Here is a 22,353-nt window from a genome sequence, read left to right on the forward strand (position 1 = left end):
GCATTCAGAGCCTTCCAAGGCGTGGAGTCGAGTGCCGTGGCGGCCGCTAGGTTCAGGCGAGTGACGTGGAGCGACCCCGTGGTGGAGGAGACGACGGAGGTGCAGCTGCTCGACCCCAAGACGATGTTCGATCAGATGCTCATCGAGCGGCTGATTCAAGAGCACGTGGCAGAGGAGGTGCCCGGCGCGGCGGCGCAGCTGTTCGACTCCAAGACGGTGCTCAACCAGGTGGTCATCAAGCGACTGTTTCAAGAGCAGGTGGCCGAGGAGGTGCCCGACGCGGTGGCACAGCTATTCGACTCCAAGACGGTGTTCGACCAAGTGGTTATCCAGGGACTGACTCAAGAGCAGGCGACCAACGAGGAGGAGAACAGAAGATGGAAACAATAGGTGATGGCCTCTGCGACGTGCTCTTGTTGTTTCTTGGGGTTCTTGGAGTCTCTGGAGTGCGTTCTTGAGCGTTTCTTGGTTTCTTCTCGAGCAGTTCAACTCGTTGCGTGCGGAAGAGGAGATGTACAGGAAGGAACATGTATGTGTGGCATGAATCTGGTCTTTCTTGCTTGACTTTCTGTTCGGAATGTGGAATTGTGATCTCAATGTCTGTTAAAAATCATGGATGATTTAGTAGTAGAAACGGAATCTCGGGAAAATGTTGGGGGACAGTTTGACGATTAGGTATTTCCTGATTATTACTCGAGCTATACTTGCGGTGCGTTATGAAATTTAGAGACAGGCGAGTATCTTGTTGTGATTATTTGAAATTGCTAAAGATTTAGGTGTTCTTCTTGATTCTTCTAATTGGTATGATAGCATGTTTTGCACTTTTGCTGCAAGTGAAAAGTGTGGGGAGATTGAGGATCATGTCTTTGTAGTAGTTGCTGACTTGCTGTCATATTTTTGCAAGAAAATATTGATGCCAAAATGTAGTAGTTTCCTGTGTAGATGAATGGTGTTATAGGGGAAGTTTATCTGAATGTTTGCTCGGGATTACATGGCCAGCCGTGCATTATCTGGATCCTTGGCTCTATGCTTTTGCCATTTTGCCATCTGTTGCCTGAAAGGCTGAAACTGGCTCTGAAGCCTCAAAACTCGGTTCATATGAATAATTGGCAAGAGTAGAAAGGATTTGGATGACTCAACATTTCAATTTTTTTATCCCTTTCACCTTCGCTGATCCAAAATGTATGATCTTGATGCTAATTCTGTGGAGCAGGAGAAACTATCATAAGCAAAGGTGAAATCCAAGCAGGACAAACTACCGCAAGCAAAGGGGAAATTACCCTGGAGTAAGCTCAAGAACAAGGTATGACCTGAATCTTGGCCACTCTTCTCACTTGTGATTCTTGGGTGCTATGACCACATGAGCATTGCTGCACTTGCCTATTTTTTGTAGAAAGCAGAACTAGGAAATTTTTTGGTTTCTGCTTATTCATGTTAAATTCTTGGACCTGTTAGTGTAATCAAATTATGAAATCTTGGTTGTAGTGTCTTCTGGCATCCTAGCGTAGAGGAAGAATCATTAGGTACAAACGTCCATGTTGCTCGTGGGTCTTCCCACAATCTGGCATTGTATTTTGAAGGAAATGGCTATCATGTTGAAACTGTTGTCTATAAAATGTGGGGAAATCATGAGGTCATGTCCCAATTACTGCAATATTTTGGTAACAGAGCCTGAAGTCGAATGTATGAGCTTCCTTTGCAAAAAGATGCAGTTATCAGAAACTTTAATCCAGACATTAGTTCAAGTCTGCATGCAAAATCATTTGCCATTTACATGCAAAATCGGCAACCTGGAACTGGTTTGCCACTTGGTCAAGAGTGTTGCTGGAAATTTGTCTGTAAAATTTAGGATTTGGTCAAGAAGTTTCATCATTTGGTTAATAGTTGGTTCAGAAGTTTCAGAATATAGTTTCATGTACATAGTTGCCAAAAATAAAGAAGCTTTGGTTGCACATGTTTTGTGGTCTTGCTATACTTTTTTCTTTTGACCAGGAAACAGAAAAAAAAATTGACTGGTTGTTTGTTAATTCCATTCGTTTTTCATTCCCTTATTTCTTGTTTTGAAGTACTCGATCTTCTTGTTGATTCTGTACAATTCTAGGACTGACAGGATGTATGGTCTTTAACTTCGTTTTCTTCATTTCCTCTCAAATAGATTTTTCCTAAAGAAGGAAGGGAAATATGTTCAGAACATGTGAAGCACCAGGTTTGTCTCCATTTTGCTTAATGTAATGTTTAAAATGGAAGTGCAAGAAAAATCTGGATGAAAGCCCTATATCACAAGATACTGTGATTAGTGCTTCCTGTACAATCAACTGTCCAGAAGGATTATGTTCTCTTTATAAATACTAAATTGTATGTTAACTCAGATTTTTTTGATTTTGAGAAGTTGAGGGATGCTAATTTGTTTGCAATTTGTCAGATCTGGGCCCTTTTTGATAACCTTAATGGCATGCCAAGATATTATGCTACAATAAAAGGTTTTGATGCCTCCAACTTTAAAGTTCATCTCACTTGGCTGGAGCGCATTGCAATGAATGAAGCAGAGGAGAAATGGTCTGATGAAGAACTGCTCGTTGCTTGTGGAAGCTTTAGCTTAGGAACAACAGATATATCGCAAGACAGACTCATGTTTTCACATATTGTTTCATGGAAGGCAAATGGAGGAAATATGAAGTACATCCCAATAAGGGTGAGGTATGGGCTCTTTATAAGGGATGGAACATGCAGTGGGGATCAGATGCAGATAATCATAGATCCTATGAATATGAAGTCGTGAAAGTCCTGTCAAATTTCTCAGTTAGTGATGGCGTTACTGTTGTCCCATTAGTCAGGATTGAAGGCTTTGTGTAAGTGCATCTAGTGCCCCTTAGTGATTTTGGTGGTTTGAAGACTTATAGGTTATGTATCTAATGTGTTTTTAAGTGTACACAGGATCTATAAGTCATTGAGAAGTTTGAGATATTTGAAGAATATCGACCCCTAAAAATATAAGTCTTCAGTTGAAGAAATTGGTCTGAAGCTGAAGAAATGAATCGCGAAGAATTTGCGATAAAACTGATATTCCTCATGAAGATATTGATATTGAGAAGATCGGTGGTTCCTGAAGAAAATCGTTCTGAAGAAACTGAAGCATGAAGATTTACGTTTTCTGTTTTACTTTCTTCGCATTTGATGAATAGGAACACCGTACTGTTAAAGGGGGTCAAAGTAATGCTATGGAATGAATTTCCTCATGATGCTCAACCCAAGCCAAATACTACCAAAAGCCTCAAGTGAGGAATATGAGTGACATGAGGACTCTCACAGTTGAGAGTCCCGACCGTTTCGATAAGCCACACAAGTCACTGATCTTATCCACTCCAACGGTCATATTATTTAAGGGCATAAATGTCAAATCATGTCGGGATGCTCCCAGGCTATAAATAGCCGCCCCCCACAACCACTAGCTGGTTGGCTGCTCCGCTAGAAACTGACACTTGTCATAAGAGCAACCCAATTCCTGAGAGCTTTACAGAGTAAATCATCAGTGAGGAAATACACCACCCACCGAAACCACAAACCAAACCTAGTGATTGAGCATCACTGAAGAAGTTGTTCCTGTGTGGGACTGAAGCCTTTTACCTTTGAGGACTGTGCATCCTCCAGACGGTTAGGCGTCATGGTCTAGAGCAATCCAGCAGTCAATTGTGGATCACCGGGTGACCGAGTTTGTGAGGGTTTGGAAGTCTGCCCTGAAGACTTACCACGAGTGTTGGGCGAGGACTGTGTGTCCTTAGCTCAAGGAGAATACGGTAGGGACTGTGTGTCCCGGGACTGGGTGTCCTTTGGTTTAAATACCAAGCCGCTCCAAACCAGATGTACAACTGTCACAGCAGTTGGAACTGGGTCATCAACAATAGTCTTCACCAAGAATCGGGTTCTGATTCCTCAACTCTTTATATTCTCTGTATTATGTGACTGTTTGAAGAATTTGCTGAAGACTTTCTCTGAATTTCCTCAACCCCAAATTCTTCACTTGAGTTAATCATCATCTGTATTCTGCGTGCCTGCTTGTTGTGCAATCTGTTTTCATAATCTTCACTCTGTAATACTGCTGTCTTGAATGATTGCACAACTGATCCTTAACTGTTTCCGCTGTAAGTTAGTCATCAGTGAGGAATTTCCTCAAAAGGAATTTCCTCAGTGATGAAATTCTAAAAATCTCCTATTCACCCCCCTCTAGTCGATATAACGCACTTTCAGTTGGTATCAGAGCAAGGTACTCCCTTGTTCTGTGTGATTTTGGTTTAACCACCTGGAGTTTTAGTTATGTCGACTGCAGGCATGTTTAAGGTGACTGCAACATGTCCTACCTACGAGGGAAAGAATTTTCCCTTCTGGAAGAACAAAATGCAAATACATCTACAAGCTATAGACAATGATCTCTGGTATATTGTGGAAAATGGTGTTCCCATCTTTTCTGCTAGTGTCACTGCAGCTGATGTGAAGAAATTCAAGCAACTCGATTCTCAAGCGAAGAACATCATCTGTGGTCATCTGAGCCCTGGCCAGTTTGGAAGAGTAAGTGCCTTAGGCTCTGCAACACTGATGTGGGAAAGACTGTGCAAGGTAAATGAAGGAGTATCAACCCAACGCGACTCTCGTGTTGATATTCTTCGCAATCTCTTCAATCGCTTCAAGAGACATGAAAATGAAAGCTGCCAAGACACCTTTGATCGCCTCACTGACATATCAAATGAACTGCAAGCACTGGGAGCTCGAGACATCACTGATCACGAAGTTGTGAAGAAACTGCTGAGATCTTTGGATTCTTCATTTGACACTTTAGTTCTGATGATCCAAGAAAGACCAGACTACAAGATGCTAGATCCTGCTGATATCCTTGAAAGGCTAAATACTCATGAATTCCAGCTAGAAGAAATGAGAGATCTATATGGACAAAGCTATTCCAGACCACGCGCACTGAAGGCAAGAGCAATTTCCTCATCTGAAGAAGAAGACACAGATGACAGCAGTTGTGACCCTGAAGAATTTGGTCAGGAACTTGCAATGCTTGTGAGGAAATTCTAGAGATTTACACGACGAGGCAAGTTCGGTAAATCATCAAGAAGAGACATGAGGAAATCAGAATCTGCATCTGAGGACTACAAGAAACGGACCTGTCACAAGTGCAAGAAATCAGGCCATTACATTGCTGATTGTCCTCGTTGGGGAAAGGAATCAAAGAAGAAGAAATACAAGGATGACAGTTCTGATGACTCAAAGAAGAAGAAGAAATCTTCAAAATCCTCATCCTCAAAGTCCTCCTCACACAAGAAGACTAGCTTCAGAAAGGCTCGGGCACTTATTGGCAAGGAAATGGATTCCGAGGCAGAATCAGAAGAATGTGATGATGAAGAAGGCTCTGGAGAATATTCAGAATCCGTACAGGCTAGTCTTGCACTAGCAACCAATTTCGTCAGCAAGTCAATCTTCAATCTTGAAGAAAATGAGTGCACCATCCATACTGATGACTATGCTGATGACTTCGCTCCAACCTATTGCTTCATGGCAAAAGGTTCAAAGGTATCACATAATGCCTCCTCATCTGATTCAAGTGACTGTGAACATGATGATTACAAAAAACCCAGTTACAGTAAACTTGCCATCATTGCCACTAAACAACAAACTGCTCTGGAAAAGCTTCAAAAACTGCTAGACAAAAGTGATGATCTGTTGAATGATGAAATGAATCTTAATCAAATCCTCGCTGATGACATGAAAAATCTTCAGTCTAGATTTGATATTCTTCAGGACCGTTATGATACACTCCTCACTAATCATGAGAAGCTTTCCTATGAATTTCTTCAAAGGAAGCTTGATCTTGAGAAGCTGAGGATGTCTTATGATGATCTTCGTATGGAAAATGATTCATTACTAGCTCAACAGATCAGCGCTAGTCAAGTTGAATTTATTCCTCCATGTGTTAAATGCATTGATCGTGAAACTGCTAATTCTTCACCAGAATCTTCAAATGCTACCACTGCTACAAATACTTCAACTGCACCTGTTGTGTCTATTTCCTCACTTGAGGAAAACACAAATGTCACTGATGAAAATGCAGGGTTGAAGGAATTGTACGTGACAGGCATGTACAAAAGCCTCAAAGGACATCAAATCCTTTGTGATGTGCTCAAAAAGCAGATCTTGAACAGGAACCCGAGGAAAGAAGGAATTGCCTTTGAGAGGAAATTGAATGCTGATGGATCTTACTGGAAACCTAAGCAGTATCCCAAAACCTCATGGGTTGCTGCTACTGGGCCTCCTTTTGATCCATCTAATCTAACTGGCTTCTCATGTGAATTATCCTATTCCTCGGATGAGTCATTTGATTCCAACTATAAACTGTTCAAAGATCAATCTGGTGAAGTATTTTCTCGATATGTTGGAACTAACTGCAAGAATGGCCCTCCTCTGAGGAAAATCTGGGTTCCCAAAAGTTGTCTTGAAAATCTTCAAGTAAATGTCCTCATGACATCACCTCTGAAGAATCTGAACCCCAGATCAAATTCCTCAGGAGGACCAAAGTCTTCAAGAGGATCAAAATCCTCAACTGGTCAAAACTATGCTCATACCCGTGCTTATGCGTCTAACATGCAGGGAAACTACAAGAAATATGATTATGAGCTCTATTCTTCAAGTCATTATGTTCATAAATCCTCAAACCAGTTCTCTGCATACTCATATGAGTACTTTAACCCCCCTACTGTTAAGAGAAGTGCATTAGCTTCAATGCCACCTTTCTCATATGGTGCTCGCAGGATGATGAACGCTTAGCCACCCCTTCAGATGTGGGTGGTGAAGAAATCAAACTAATCACTTCTGCAGGTCAGGTCTCCAGATGAATATCATCATCTGAAGAATTTGCTGGAGACCTAAGGAAATGCTTGATAGGACGCAAGCTAATGATTGATGAAATAGAAATATTTCACACGTCCTTACATTTCTGTTATGATGAAATTAGTATCATATTCTTCAAATTTGAAGCATATGAGATGGTAAGCTGTACTAATTCATCTGCAGGATGACAAACCCAAAAATACTGAGTGGGTTCTCGATAGTGGCTGCACACATCACATGACTGGTGATAAAAGCCTACTGATGAATATGCCACTAACTCCATCACCTCTGAAGCAAATCACATATGCTGATAAAGGTAAAAGCAAGGTATTGGGACTTGGCAAAGTAGCTATTTCCAAGGATAGGCATATGGACAAAGTGATGCTTGTTGAATCCCTTGGTTTTAACCTCATGTCAGTCTCAATGCTTTGTGATCTTGATATGATTGTTATCTTTGGTAGATATAGATGTGTAGTCATCTTGGAATCTGACAGATCCAAAGACTTCGAAGGTGTAAGAAGAGGGGATTTGTACATTGTTGACTTCTCTACAGGTCCTCAACCAACCACTTTCTTACTAGCAAAAACCTCAGAAGGATGGCTGTGGCACCGAAGACTAGGTCATGTAGGCATGAGGAATTTGCACACACTTGCAAAGAAGAAGCATGTCATTGGCATCGAATGAGTCAAATTCCTCAAGGATCATCTCTGCGGTGCTTGTGAATCTGGGAAAATGACCAGATCCAAGCATCCCTCCAAAACCATCAGACCACTACACGGCCATTTGAATTGCTTCATATGGATTTATTTGGACCTACACACTATGCCACATTAACCAATGCAGCATCTCTATATGGCTTTGTCATAGTTGATGATTATTCCAGATACACTTGGGTGCATATCATAGTGTATAAAACTGAAGTGCAGGAAATCTTCAAACGATTTTCTTCAAGGGCATCAACGAACTTCGGCATCAAGATCAAACATATCAGAAGTGATAATGGAACCGAGTTCAAAAACACTGGTCTTGATGATTATCTTGATGAACTTGGTATTACTCACGAATTGTCTGCTCCTTATACTCCTCAGCAGAATGGTGTCGTCGAAAGAAAGAACAGGACTCTGGTTGAAATGGCAAGAACTATGCTTGAAGAATATCAGACTCCTCGTCGCTTCTGGCCTGAAGCAATCAACACTGCATGTCATATCATCAACAGGGTATATCTTCACAAATTCCTGAAGAAAACCTCATATGAACTCCTCACTGACAACAAACCCAATGTAAGTTATTTCAAAGTCTTCGGTGCAAAATGCTGGATTAGAGATCCTCATCGTAGCTCAAAATTTGCACCTAAGGCACATGAAGGTTTTATGCTCGGTTATGGAAAGGACTCGCACACCTACAGAGTCTTCAACAACTATCACAACAAAGTTGTTGAGACTGTAGATGTGCGGTTCGATGAAAGTAATGGCTCGCAAAGAGAGCAATTGCCTTCTGATCCAGATAAGTTGTCTCCTGAGGAAGCGATAAAGCTTAAGCCTACTGAAGACATTGTCCCCACTGAAGAAATTGGTGAAGAAACAATCCCCATCGCTGATGAAAGTCAAGAAGATGCTCCTGAGGAAATTGCAACAGCACCACTTCCTCAGCCCAGACAAAATCCTCAACCAGCTCATCCGAGGATTGCAAATGAAGTTGAACTTGACAAAATCCTCAACGACATCAACGCGCCAGGTCCTCTCACTCGCTCAAAAGCTTCACACTTAGTTAACTTTTGTGGGCATTTTTATTTTGTATCCATCACAGAACCCTCAAAAGTAGCTGAGGCTTTTTTGGAACCGGAATGGATACAAGCCATGCAAGACGAACTTCTTCAATTCAAGCTGAATGACGTAGGGGAGCTCGTCAAGCGACCAGATCCTCGCAAGCATAACATCATCGGCACCAAGTGGATTTTCTGAAACAAGCAAGATGAGGACGGTCAAGTGGTAAGGAACAAGGCACGACTTGTAGCCCAAGGCTACACCCAGGTTGAAGGAATAGATTTCGATGAAACTTTTGCACCAGTTGCTAGACTTGAAGCTATTCGAATTCTACTTGCTTACGCTAATCATCATAACATCATCTTATATCAAATGGATGTGAAAAGTGCATTCCTCAATGGTAAGCTTGAGGAAGAAGTATATGTTTCTCAGCCCCCAGGTTTTGAGGATCCAAAGAATCCAGACAAAGTCTTCAGACTCAAAAAGGCTCTGTATGGTCTCAAGCAAGCCCCTCGGGCATGGTATGATACATTGAAGGAATTCCTCATGAAGAAAGGCTTCAAACCTGGTTCACTCGATCCAACTCTTTTCACAAAATCTTATGATAATGAGCTGTTTGTATGTCATATATATGTTGATGATATCATATTTGGCTGTACTGACAAAAGATACAGTGATGAATTTGCTTATATGATGAGTGAAGAATATCAGATGTCTATGATGGGGGAGCTGAAATTCTTCTTAGGTCTTCAAATTCGTCAACAAAGCAATGGAATCTTCATATCACAGGAGAAATACCTCAAGGATGTTCTGAGGAAATTCGACATGCATGAATGCAAAGGTGCCAAGACTCCAATGCCTACTAACGGTCACCTCGGCACTGATGAAAATGGTAAAGATTTCGATCAGCAGGTATACCATTCTATGATTGGCTCCTTATTGTATCTATGTGCATCTAGGCCAGACATAATGCTTAGTGTTTGCATGTGTGCACGTTTTCAAGCAAAACCGAAGGAATCACACCATAAGGCTGTGAAACATATTCTTCGATACCTAGCTCACACACCAACACTAGGATTATGGTATCCCAAGGGCTCCAATCTTCATCTAGTAGGGTATTCTGATTCAGACTATGCTGGTGACCGTGTGGATCGCAAGTCAACTTTTGGCACATGCCATTTCCTCGGAAGATCACTGGTTTGCTGGTCCTCAAAGAAGCAGAACTGCGTATCACTCTCCACTGCCGAAGCTGAGTACATTGCTGCTGGTTCTTGCTCTGCTCAATTACTATGGATGAAGCAAACCCTCAAGGATTACGGCATCAACATGAAGAATGTGCCTCTCTACTGTGACAATGAGAGTGCTATCAAGATTGCCTACAACCCAGTACAGCACTCGAAGACCAAGCACATCCAGATTCGTCATCATTTTCTTCGGGACCATGTCCTCAAGGGCAATATCCTCATCGACCATGTGAAGACTGATGATCAACTGGCTGATATCTTCACTAAACCCTTGGATGAGAAAAGGTTTTGCAAGTTGCGGTGTGAGCTAAATATCTTAGAGTCTTCAAATGTTTTGTAAAAACATGCACACATCCTAACACTTATGCAAAGTTGATGACTTAGATGTGCAACACATGATGAAACGATATTGTTCAACCAATGAAGAAAGTCACTCTGAATGTGAAGAAATTAACGAAGAAATTGATTCTCAGGGCCCTACGACAATTGTACGTGGCATATGTAATCAACATTCTTATATGGTGGGCAACGCCACCGCCCAATGTGAAATTCCTCAAGTTGATTTTCTTCAAATGATCAAATTCCTCACAATGCATTTTTCTTCAAAACAGTTGTTCTTCATTGTGATGATCTATTGCAAAATCTTCAAAAACACTTGATGACTTTCATTTGCCTAGGTAGACTGTGATTTCTAGTCCTCAACAGCATTCACTTATTGCTATTTCTTCAAGTTGATGTTTCTGCTAAGTGAATGTGATCGGACCCTATTTTCCCTCTATGCTATATTTATCCAGTCTATTCAATTCATCATATGCGTTCTACTTGAAACTTTGTTCAAAATCCTCACTGCATCCTTGCCAGCTGATGATTTTGTAACGAAAATCCTCAAATCTTCGAAAAATTGTTTTCTTCAAAGGAACAGTAACTGAACCCCCACTTCCCACGATTGGATAGCCACGATCTCCACTATCTCCACCACATCGTATGGGAGCTACACGTGTCCTGCGGAGACGTAGAGGCAAGGGCTATTCGGTCCGAAACTTTCGCACCAAACAGTAACTTTTGGGCTATAAATATGTCCTTAACCCCCTCGATATCATCTTCTTCGCCTCATCGCTCTCCTGCCACAGCACATCGAACCCTAGCGCCACCGCTGGTAGTCTTGTCGCCGGCAAGGAAGAGCTTCACTGCCTCAACCTTCTCGCCGCCAGGATCACGCCGGAGTCGGAACATCTACGTCCGCCGCCGCCGTAGACGTCCTCTGCTGCCAAGTTAGGGTGCATTGGACACTTGACCGAAGAGCCTCTCCAACACCACCTTTTTGTGTTCTTCGTTCGCACCTTCCAGGGTAATTATATCCCATTTTTACAACAGATTAGATCTGAAATTTTACCTCTCCCATGTGAAATCTGTTTTTCCTCAAGATACGATGTGCACATGATTCCTCAAACACTATCCATCACCACAATCATTGATGAACTAGCTAAGCATCTAAGATTTTCACGAGATTCCTCAATTGTGCGAATTTTCGGATCTGTACAACTCTGGAACCCAAGAACAGAATGCTTAAGCAAATTCCTCAACCACTGGTTATATTCCTCAAATTGTGAAACTTTTCATTTTCTTCAAATCTGAGAACGCATATGATGTCTCCAAATTCCTCGCAACTATACTCTGTTCACAGGTACACACATGTCAGCTGATGAATCTCTCGGTTCTCATCACATTAACTCATTTGCAGCGTTTCTGGAAGAAACTCTTCAAGGCTCATCAGAATCCTCAAGAGTTCAAAATCCTCAGAAAGTTCCTCGTCTGAAGAAAATGGAGGAAGAAAGGAAACAGAAGGGAGGAAAGAAACTGGAGCAGAACACAGCTGTTGATATTCCTGATGACATATACCTGGACTATTGCACGCCTGATGATGAACCTGAGACTATGCCTAAAAGGAAGATTAGGCTGCAGAAAATTGAACGCAGATGGGCAAAGGAGTGGAAGGAGTACAGGTTTGTGACTCCAAAATATGCGAAGAAATTTGCTTTGAAGCCTCCTGGCAGAAGGGCCCCACTTGAGGATCATCAAGTAGCTCATCTCTCAAGTCTTACGACACTTGATGACTACCCAGATGAAAAAGAAAGGCATCTGGCCAAGCTCAAGAAGCAAGCAGAAACAGCAGTGAAGAAATTTCATGAATCCTCAGCTGCTGCCTCCGGTGCTGCTCATTCCTCAGCAGCAGAAACCTCAGGCTCCGAGATTCCTCAACCAAAGTCTGTGCCAACAAAGCCAAAAGCTTCAAAACCCCAAGAGAAGTTTGCACAGACTTCTGTCACCAAACCCTAAGCTCCAAAACCCTCGGTTCCAAAACCGTCAACACCAAAACCATCAGCGTCAAAACCTTCAGCACCAATTGCATCTACACCAAAGTCCTCAGCTCCACCTCCAAAGCCAGTACAGAAGAAAGTCGTGAAGACTACGACTGCCAGCTCTAGCTCCTCACTCCCAGCTGCAACTAGCTCGGAGACAAAGTCTTCAACACCTCTTTTGAAGACTTTGACAACAACTGAACCTGCACCTCTGCCCAGCCCCAGCAAAATCATCACAGTCCCGTCTGCATCAGAGGGAAGTGAAGAATATGATGATGAAACTCTGGAAGCCATCATCAGGAACAAGCAAGAAAGGGTAGCACAAGCATCAGTCAGTGCTATTCCTCTGGCGATGGACCCCAAGGTCCTCCTCGACTTCATCAATGTGTGGTATGAAGACCCAAGCACACCCATTGATGATTTGAAACTTCCTCCTGGTGTCAGCCACATGGTGGCTACCTTCATAAACGAAGCCAAGTGGAAGGAACAGAAGGCCAAGCAGGCAAAAATTGCAAAGGCCAGAAAGGAGAAATTCCTCAGGCAAAATGTTCTCAAGCTGACGCCTGAAGCATTGGTGTCCACCCAGGCAGAGCTGCAAGTCTTGACCGACAAGTGTGAGAAACTGTCAGACCGCACAAGCATCAAACGCAATTTCATCAAGCTAGCCACTAGTGCTGTTGATGACTACAACAGACGTCACCCCCCACCAGCACCAACTCCTCAGCCCCTGGTTGAACAGCCAGAAGATGCATCTCCTGTTGAGGAGGAAATTCCTCAAGCTGAGGAACAACACTAAGAGCGCCGTGTTGATGAGCCGGCCATTGAAGAAATCATCACTGAGACCGCTCCTGATGAAACTGCAAACCCTGATGAAACTGCTCTTGATCCAGCTGCTTCATCAAAGCAGGCTGATGACTCTGTTCCAGCTGGTTCCTCACAGCCAGCTGAAGAATCTGTTGAGAAAACACCTTCACCAAAAGCTTCAAAGGTGAAGAAATTAATCCCGTCTGCATCAGATGCGAAAAAGACAAGAGCTGCTGAGAAGGAAGCAAAAGAAGAGAAAAGCTTCCTCAGCAGAAGAAAAGATTGAGGCAAAACGCCTCAAGGAAACTAAAGAATCTGCCCCTCTGGACCCGGTGCCTCTTAATGTTGCACCCTCATATGAAATGGTCGTCATTGGTGACCACACTACAAGGGCAGATGAGGAAATGAAGGATGCTGCCTCTAAGGAGCATACTGATGAGGAAATACAAATTGATGACAGTCCTCAACCTCATATTCCTCAGAAAGAGACTACTCAAGCTTCAGTTGCAGCAGCTGATGAATCTGCTTCTGCCACAAAGTCAGCTGATCAAAATCAAGCTGAAGAAAATGTCCAGTCTGAGCAGGCTCCTCCCACTGAATAGGCTGACCAAACTCCTCAAGCTGAGAAGGAAGAAGAAATTCCTCAGCCTGATGCTCAGCCAGAGCAAGAAATTCCTCAACCTGAGGAAACTGCTGAAGAAAATGTTCCCGCCCGTGACAATGAATTCATTGTGCTCAACCCAGAGACTGCCATGGTTGTTTCCCCTCCCATTCCTCAGCACAATCTCAATCCAGTTCAGCGCCTGCCATTCTCAAAATGGCCAAAGTTTCATAAAGAGAATTTCTTTGAGGAACGCATGTATTTCATCGGAGAGAATCCTTATGACAAGCCTCAAATGAGGCATTTGAAGTTTTGGACAAGGACTCAGATGAACTACTATGCTTCTGTGCTCTGTGGCCGCAACAAGATATTCCAGCACAGGCACATTCCTCATGATGAACTTGAAGAGATTCCCTGCATGGAACCAGTCCTCAGTGTACTACATGATGCAGGTTTGCTCCCTATGTGCTCCGACATATCAGATTGGAATAGTGAGCTAATTCTTCAGTTCTATTCAACTCTGCACATCTCGGGCAATGCTGATGACATCAACACTTGGGTGTTCGACTGGATGACCCAAAATACTCACTACAAGGCTCCAGCGTCGGAACTCCTCAGAGAACTTCCCGTACCAATTCCTTCAGAAGGGGCAGTGAAGCTTTATGGTGAGCGTGAGCTGCCAAATGGAATGATGGAAGTCCTCATGAAGCCTTTGGCTGCAGGAAAACCCTCAAGAACCACATTCCTCGTCCATGAGCTAAAGTACACACCCCGGTCTGTCTACCGCATTCTCTGTAGTGTGCTAGCGCCAATCAAAGGCCATGATGATGACGAAGATGTCGTCGGCCTCATGAAGAATATCCTCTTCAACATCATTCACGGTATCCCCATGAATATCCATGATTTCTTCTTGAGGACTTTGGCTGACAATGCACTGTGCCCATATGATCACAAAATTTATGCACCATGGATCATGAGATTCCTCAGAACAAGGACAGGCATCAACTTTCACGCAGATTTCCAGAACCATGTTGGTTATATGCCTCCTATCTGGGTCAACAAGAAGACTTTCGAGCCTATTGAGGGAAAAGGAAAGTCTATAATTGATGAAGGAAGCAGGCCTCTTGATGGTCAATTTAAAGATCCAGATGCATATTCCTCATGGGACGATACTGAGACTCGTCCTCCAAGCCCAGTTCCTCCTCGCGTACTAAACACCAGAGAGCTTCTTCTCAGTCTTCATCAGAAGGTGGATCACAACCACAAATGGGTCAAACGCCAGTTTGGTGCCATTGTGAAAACCCTCACTGAGACACAGAACAGTGTGAAGCTTAATCATCACTATCTGCATGAGGTTTTTGATCGCTCCTGGGCTACCCTTGCACATCTGAAGACCCAGACTGAGCTTGAAGAATTGAACTTTGAGCAGGACTTTGACTGGTCGTGGCCTCCCAAGCTGAAGTTCAGGCCCATTCCAGTGCCAGATCTTGAAGACAGCTCCTTCTCGTCCTTCCGCACCGCCGAATCTGATGAGGAACAACTTGACACCGCAACAGGCCCAAGGAAGAAGACTACACCCAAGAAGCGCCAAGGATCTTCATCAACTGCCAAGAAATGAAATCTTCACGGGCGTTAGTCCTCAGTTTGTCCCTTTTTGTCACTTGATGACAAAGGGGGAGAAACTTGAGAGTTAGTCTTCAAACGGGATTTATTTTTGGGGCTTACGAACTATATTTAAGTTACAAACTCTTGGCTCTTCTGAAGTTTTTATGTAATGAGTTGTAACTTAAGCCCGATGGTACTCTGACGCTTTTGAACGTTTTTCTTCGCATGCTTATTCCTCAAGTTTTAATGCACGCATGCTGAAATTCGTCAGATACCATTTGCCATCATGCATCCTCATTTTCTTCATATGATATGTTATATGTATGCATGATTTACAAGATTCAGGGGGAGATCTCCATGATATAAATCATCAATGTGCATATGCTATAAAAGCAAAATCCTCAAGGTATGCACATCTTTAGGGGGAGTCTCTGTGAATCTTGTTTTCAAATTCCTCAAATGAGTATTTACACTTCATATTTTTGATCCATGTTGAAGACTTAACATAATTGTCATCAACCACCAAAAAGGGGGAGATTGTAAGTGCATCTAGTGCCCCTTAGTGATTTTGGTGGTTTGAAGACTTATAGGTTAAGTATCTAATGTGTTTTTAGGTGTACACAGGATCTATAAGTCACTGAGGAGTTTGAGATTTTGAAGAATATCGACCCCTAAAAATATAAGTCTTCAGTTGAAGAAATTGGTCTGAAGCTGAAGAAATGAATCGCGAAGAATTTGCGATAAAACTGATATTCCTCATGAAGATATTGATATTGAGAAGATCGGTGGTTCCTGAAGAAAATCGTTCTGAAGAAACTGAAGCATGAAGATTTATGTTTTCTGTTTTACTTTCTTCGCATTTGATGAATAGGAACACCGTACTGTTAAAGGGGGTCAAAGTAATGCTATGGAATGAATTTCCTCATGATGCTCAACCCAAGCCAAATACTACCAAAAGCCTCAAGTGAGGAATATGAGTGACATGAGGACTCTCACAGTTGAGAGTCCCGACCGTTTCGATAAGCCACGCCAAGTCACTGATCTTATCCACTCCAACGGTCATATTATTTAAGGGCATAAATGTCAAATCATGTCGGGATGCTCCCAGGCTATAAATAGCCGCCCCCCACAACCACTAGCTGGTTGGCTGCTCCGCTAGAAACTGACACTTGTCATAAGAGCAACCCAATTCCTCAGAGCTTTACAGAGTAAATCATCAGTGAGGAAATACACCACCCACCGAAACCACAAACCAAACCTAGTGATTGAGCATCACTGAAGAAGTTGTTCCTGTGTGGGACTGAAGCCTTTTACCTTTGAGGACTGTGCATCCTCCAGACGGTTAGGCGTCATGGTCTAGAGCAATCCAGCAGTTAATTGTGGATCGCCGGGTGACCGAGTTTGTGAGGGTTTGGAAGTCTGCCCTGAAGACTTACCACGAGTGTTGGGCGAGGACTGTGTGTCCTTAGCTCAAGGAGAATACGGTAGGGACTGTGTGTCCCGGGACTGGGTGTCCTTTGGTTTAAATACCAAGCCGCTCCAAACCAGATGTACAACTGTCACAGCAGTTGGAACTGGGTCATCAACAACAGTCTTCACCAAGAATCGGGTTCTAATTCCTCAACTCTTTACATTCTCTGTATTATGTGTTGATGAAGTTCACTGTGACTGTTTGAAGAATTTGCTGAAGACTTTCTCTGAATTTCCTCAACCCCAAATTCTTCACTTGAGTTAATCATCATCTGTATTCTGCGTGCCTGCTTGTTGTGCAATCTGTTTTCATAATCTTCACTCTGTAATACTGCTGTCTTGAACGATTGCACAACTGATCCTTAACTGTTTCCGCTGTAAGTTAGTCATCAGTGAGGAATTTCCTCAAAAGGAATTTCCTCAGTGATGAAATTCTAAAAATCTCCTATTGACCCCCCTCTAGTCGATATAACACACTTTCACTTTGTCAGTTTATTTGCGAACGTTAAGGAGAAATCTGACATTGTGGTGGCACCAAGTGAGCTGCTTCGTTTTTCTCACAGTGCCCGCCGTGCAAGCGGTTTGAGGATGTGGTTGAGCGGCTCAATTGTCGATTTTCCAAGAAGCGTCTGGTCAATGCCGCAGAGGTTGTTGTTGAAAAGCTGCTTGAGCATGGAAATGATGCACAGATGACAAGGCAGGCAGTGCGAGATGCTGCCAGGGTTGAAATCGGTGATACTGGTCTCCTCGACTTTGTCATCAAGTCTGTTGGTGACACCGTTGTTGGCAACCATGTTGTCCGCCGTCTGCACAACACTGCGACGCGTGTGCTCGAGTTCAGCCTTGAGGAATTGGAAGAGCCAGTGCAGATGGATGTTGAGGTACAGAACACCCGTCCTGCAGCACAGTGGCCGAGCGCAGTGGATGTTGAGCGGGATCTGCGTGTTGTCTACCGGGCAATGGTGGAGGCGCTAAGTGAGGCAGCACAGGCCGTGCTGGACTGTAAGCACTGGGTCAAGTGCTGGGGCCTTGGGGATGAGTCTGACGATCAACTAAGGTTCCTCGTTGAGTGGCGACCGCAACCTTGGGAAGCTGCTGAGCTCACACGGCCACTGCCGTCAGGGGAGATCATTGTGGTGCCATTCCATACATCGATAGGCGAGCTTATCATCCAGGGAGAGCATGCGCTGAGGGACACGTACTGCTTCTTCGAGGAGTTCCAGGCTGAGATGCTCGACGGCATTACTGGTGAGAAGTGGGATCCGGTGGTGCTTGGTGGGGCAGAGTCTGGGGACACAATCGGCGTGCATGGCCACGGGGCAGACATGGAGACCGGGCTACGATGCCAGGGCGGGCTTGACACGTGGGAGGTGAGGTGCGTGTGTGGTGCGCAAGACGACGACGACGAGCGCATGGTGGCATGCGATGCTTGCGATGTATGGCACCACACCCGGTGTGTCGGCATCGCGGACAGCGAAGCGGTGCCGCCATTGTTCCTGTGCATACTCTGCGGCGGCGCGCTCCTAGCAGCCGGCCCGATTCTAGAGGAGGCACTAACGCTAGCCAAGTGACCATTATTTCTCTTTCAGCTGCTACTCCTGGGTTCATGATGCTCGGGCACTGATGGTAGTCTGACGAGGTAATACCGGTTGTGAACCCTTTTTCTCTTGTGTAAAGCGCGTTGTTGTGGTATGATTGGTACTTCAGCTCAGGTGTGGTAATGTTGGTACAAGTCAGAAGTTAATGTGTAGAAGTACTAGATGATGATGATATGAGGGGATCAGTAGACAGTAGATGGGGAAGTAGCTAGCCCCATCCAATCCATGTCGGTTTGCAATCCGGCTGAAAATTTTGTTAGTACCTGATGCATCACAGACCATGATATAGCTAGCTAGATGTACATACATGTTCTGTGATTGTATCCTGTATACTGTCTCTGAATCCCTCCCAAGTATTATATACAGACAAATAAAGTCATATTATGCTGGTGTGCTGTTGGTTTTGTTGTCGCTTCCAACAAGCGTTTCCGCTGTTTGTTGGCTTCATCGTGTATTCGTGTGTAACAATCTGTTGTATTGCAGCCAAGGAGTTTTACATGCTCGTCTCTAACTCTTTGCAACTTTCTCCCATGTCGATGAATGGGCGTTGCCTAAAGTTTGGCCGCTCGGGAATCTGCTATGAGCGCGACGCCATTCTGTCTTAGCTTCTCAGCGCGACAAGGCCCTTTATTCGTGGTATAGGGGTAGCCATCTGGAGTGCGAAGCTTCTGCTTAAAAAAAAGAGTTTGAAGTTCCTGAGGACGGGCACGATTCGAAAATGATGTCTCTGAGTTAAAAAAAACAAAAAATAGTGAAAACTTATACAGTACATATTTGTGACGGATTTGTAAAATTCCATAAAATATATGATTTGCAAGTTGCACAGAAAAAAATCCTGGCCCAACAAAAAAAGTTGGCCCATTTTCATATATGGATTTTTTTTGTCTATGCCATGTACGAAAGTATATTGTCATGAAAATTTGCTTGCACGCGTTGTTATATGTGTATTTATGTATGTTCGTTTTCTATTATTATCTTGTGAAGTGGAAATATGTTTTTGAAGTCCTCCAATGAGGCGGTCCTCATCTTGCCCTTTTCTATGTCTTTATGTATGTACATTTTATTTTATTTTTTTGTGACGTGGAAATATGATTTTTAAGTCCTCCAATGAGCCTGTACTCTCTTTTTTCGTTGTCATCTAGCGCTATGTTACATCTTTCCCCATTCCTAACTTCATTGGCCCCTGGCTTGGCGGCTTAGGCAACCACTTCATTTTGAGGACATAGGGCATGTTTAGGACTGCTTCACTACCAAAATCAGCTTTACTCCATTAAATTTATTTTGAAGTAGTTTCATATAAATGTTGCAGCTTCACAAACAGCAGTTTATCATGTTTGGCTTTGAGGTAGGTTCAGCTTCAAGAATGTGAAATTGGATGAAAAGGATCTATTTGATTGAATGTCGAGGGAAAAATGAAGACGTATCCATTTACAGGAGAGCTTTACAAAAAACAAAAAGTGGCAACATCAATGCCAAGGTGTTGTCATGCCACGCTGATGGATGTTTTGATGGACACAATCATTTTTTACTATACATTGCCATGGTCGTCTTTCTTACCATAGATTGAAAGCCAGCCATGACCGACGATCCATGTGTAGATGATACACCGGCAAGGCGTTCCAAGGGATGAGGAGGAAATCACGATTTTAAGGGACGAGGAGGAGCTTGCGATTTCCGTTCTCCCCGATCTGCTCACGAATGTGAAGGACTAGGAGTCTTTGTGTTTTCTCTGAAACAAAGCACGAGCGTCCTCCATTACAATGAACATATTCTTTTGCTACTGGATATAAAAAATAATGCATAATGACACATGAAGCATGTTGTGTTCTTTTTTTACCCGGTGCAACGCACGGGTATTTGTACTAGTAGGATCAAACAAAACAAGCACTATGCAAGACTATAGGCAAGGCATATGCTTAGCTGTCACAAAACAACACGAACGGTAGAGCTGAATCGCGGCTTTGCTTGATTCACACATGGCTGGCAAAATCGGTGAACAGAGCAGGACTTGTATTTGCTCGCTGTAGCTCTCTTTGATCCATAATACATTAGAATTTCCCACGGCGACGCATGATCGAATCCCATGCCCATTCCCGAGAAAATTCGAGCAATATATTGTAGGAATAAACAAGACGTGCATATGTGTGTCTGAGTCGGACACTGATGGCATCTATAGTAGTAGTAGGATTAGAATTCCTAAACCGAGTAGTTTAGGTTAATTGTCCTAGCTGCTATATATAGTCACATACCCCTGTAATCGTACCAGAAAAAAGAAAATCAATACAAAGCAAAGGCTCGACACGGGCCTTTAGCCATCAAATCCATCGATCAGTTTTATTCGTGTCGCTAGTTACGCAAGTTCCGTCAAATAGCCGGCCGAAGCAAGAATCGCGTAGGCACGCCTGTACAGCTGCATACGCACGTTCAAAAGCCAACATTTGGTTCTAGAGCCTCGATGATCTACGATCTACGATGATGGACATCGACGTTGAGTTGGTCAAGTCCGGCAAGGGCGGTGCCAAGGGGAACAAGAACGGGGACACGATGAAGAAGGGCGTCAAGTCAGCAACCAGTGGTGGAGGAACGAGCGGCGCCAACGTCCAGGCGCATCGCAACATCCCCATCCAGTACCCGATGCTCACCGACGCCAACTACGGCGTGTGGGGTGAAGATGAAAATTATTCTCCGAACCCTTCGAGTGTGGCAGGCAATCACGGACGACGACGTCGATGACGAGTCCGACGAAGGTGCCATGGCCGCCATAGCCCAGTCCATTCCAGATTCCGTGCCAATGACATTGGCAGAGTTCGATACGGCAAGAGAGGCGTGGAACGCACTAAAGGAGATGCGGCTCGGAGAAGATTGCGTCACCAAGGCTCGGGCACAAGTGCTGAAGCGCCAATTTCACAAGTTGCAGATGGAGGAAACTGAATCGGTGAACGACTATGCCATGCGCCTTACTACTTTGGTGGGAGAGATCCGCGCACTTGGTGCAAAGCTCGATGAGACCGAGATTGTAGAGAAATTTTTCAGTTCGGTGACTGATAAATTCACGTACATCATCGGCACGCTCGAGCAGCTTTACGACATCGACGACATGACCATAACGGAGGCAATCGGACGCTTACGGACATGGGAAGAGAATGCTCGTGGCTGTCGGAAAGGCAAAGGAGGAGGTAGCGACCAACTCATGTACTTGCGCGCAGATTGGGAGGCCCCAAGTAGCAAAGGAAGGTGTGATGGTGGCGAAGGCTCAAGCAACGTGAAGCGCGACAGACAAACCGGAAAAGGCAAGCCAGAAGGTCGTGGTAAGGCGGACCAATCTAAAGGGCGGAAGCCACGGAACTTGGATTTATCCGAGGTTAAGTGCTATAACTGCAACGAGATGGGTCACTTTGCAAAGGATTGTGCGAAGCATAACAAGCGGGAGATGAAGGCAAATTTGGCAAAGCAGGAAGACGAAGGTCCAGGTCTTCTCATGGCTGAAGTTTGTGATCTTGCTAAAACGGTGGTTGTGAAACCAACCCGGAAGGTGCTACTTCATGAGAAGACTGTGACACCTAAGTTATCCGGGGATCACAATGTGTCGTGGTATCTCGACACGGGTGCCAGTAACCACATGACGAGATGCAAGGAGAAATTTCTCGAGCTAGAATATGATGTTCAAGGCTCGGTCAAGCTCGGTGATGGTTCAGCTGTGGAGATTTGTGGGCAAGGATCTGTCCTCTTCGAGGGTCTCACAGGCGAACATCGCATACTCACCGGAGTGTACTACATCCCGCTGCTCCGCAACAACATCATTTCTATTGGGAAGCTTGACGAGAATGGATGCAAGGTGAATATCGAGAACGGAGTGATGACGATCTTCGACAACCTCCGAAACGTGCTAGCTCGTGTTAATCGCACACGAAATAGGCTCTATATCCTCAACCTTGATCAATCTCAACCGTAGTGTTGGCTTGCCAAGAGTGATGACGATTCGTGGTTATGGCATGCTAGATTTGGAAACGTGAACTTCTACACCTT

The 22,353-nt window shown here is 44.0% G+C and overlaps 1 protein-coding gene across 1 annotated transcript; it reads left to right on the forward strand.

Annotated features, from left to right (window-relative positions):
- Positions 1 to 393: 393 nt before the first annotated feature.
- LOC123405439 (PHD finger protein MALE MEIOCYTE DEATH 1-like) lies at positions 394 to 18,309 on the forward strand. Its single transcript, XM_045099120.1, has 2 exons — positions 394 to 529; positions 17,273 to 18,309. The coding sequence occupies exons 1-2, from the start codon at positions 394 to 396 to the stop codon at positions 18,298 to 18,300; spliced, it is 1,164 nt and encodes a 387-aa protein (XP_044955055.1). The 3' UTR covers positions 18,301 to 18,309.
- The last annotated feature ends 4,044 nt before the right edge of the window (positions 18,310 to 22,353 follow it).

This window comes from Hordeum vulgare, chromosome 6H (assembly GCF_904849725.1).
Source record: "Hordeum vulgare subsp. vulgare chromosome 6H, MorexV3_pseudomolecules_assembly, whole genome shotgun sequence".
In the NCBI taxonomy this organism is placed as follows: domain Eukaryota; kingdom Viridiplantae; phylum Streptophyta; class Magnoliopsida; order Poales; family Poaceae; genus Hordeum; species Hordeum vulgare.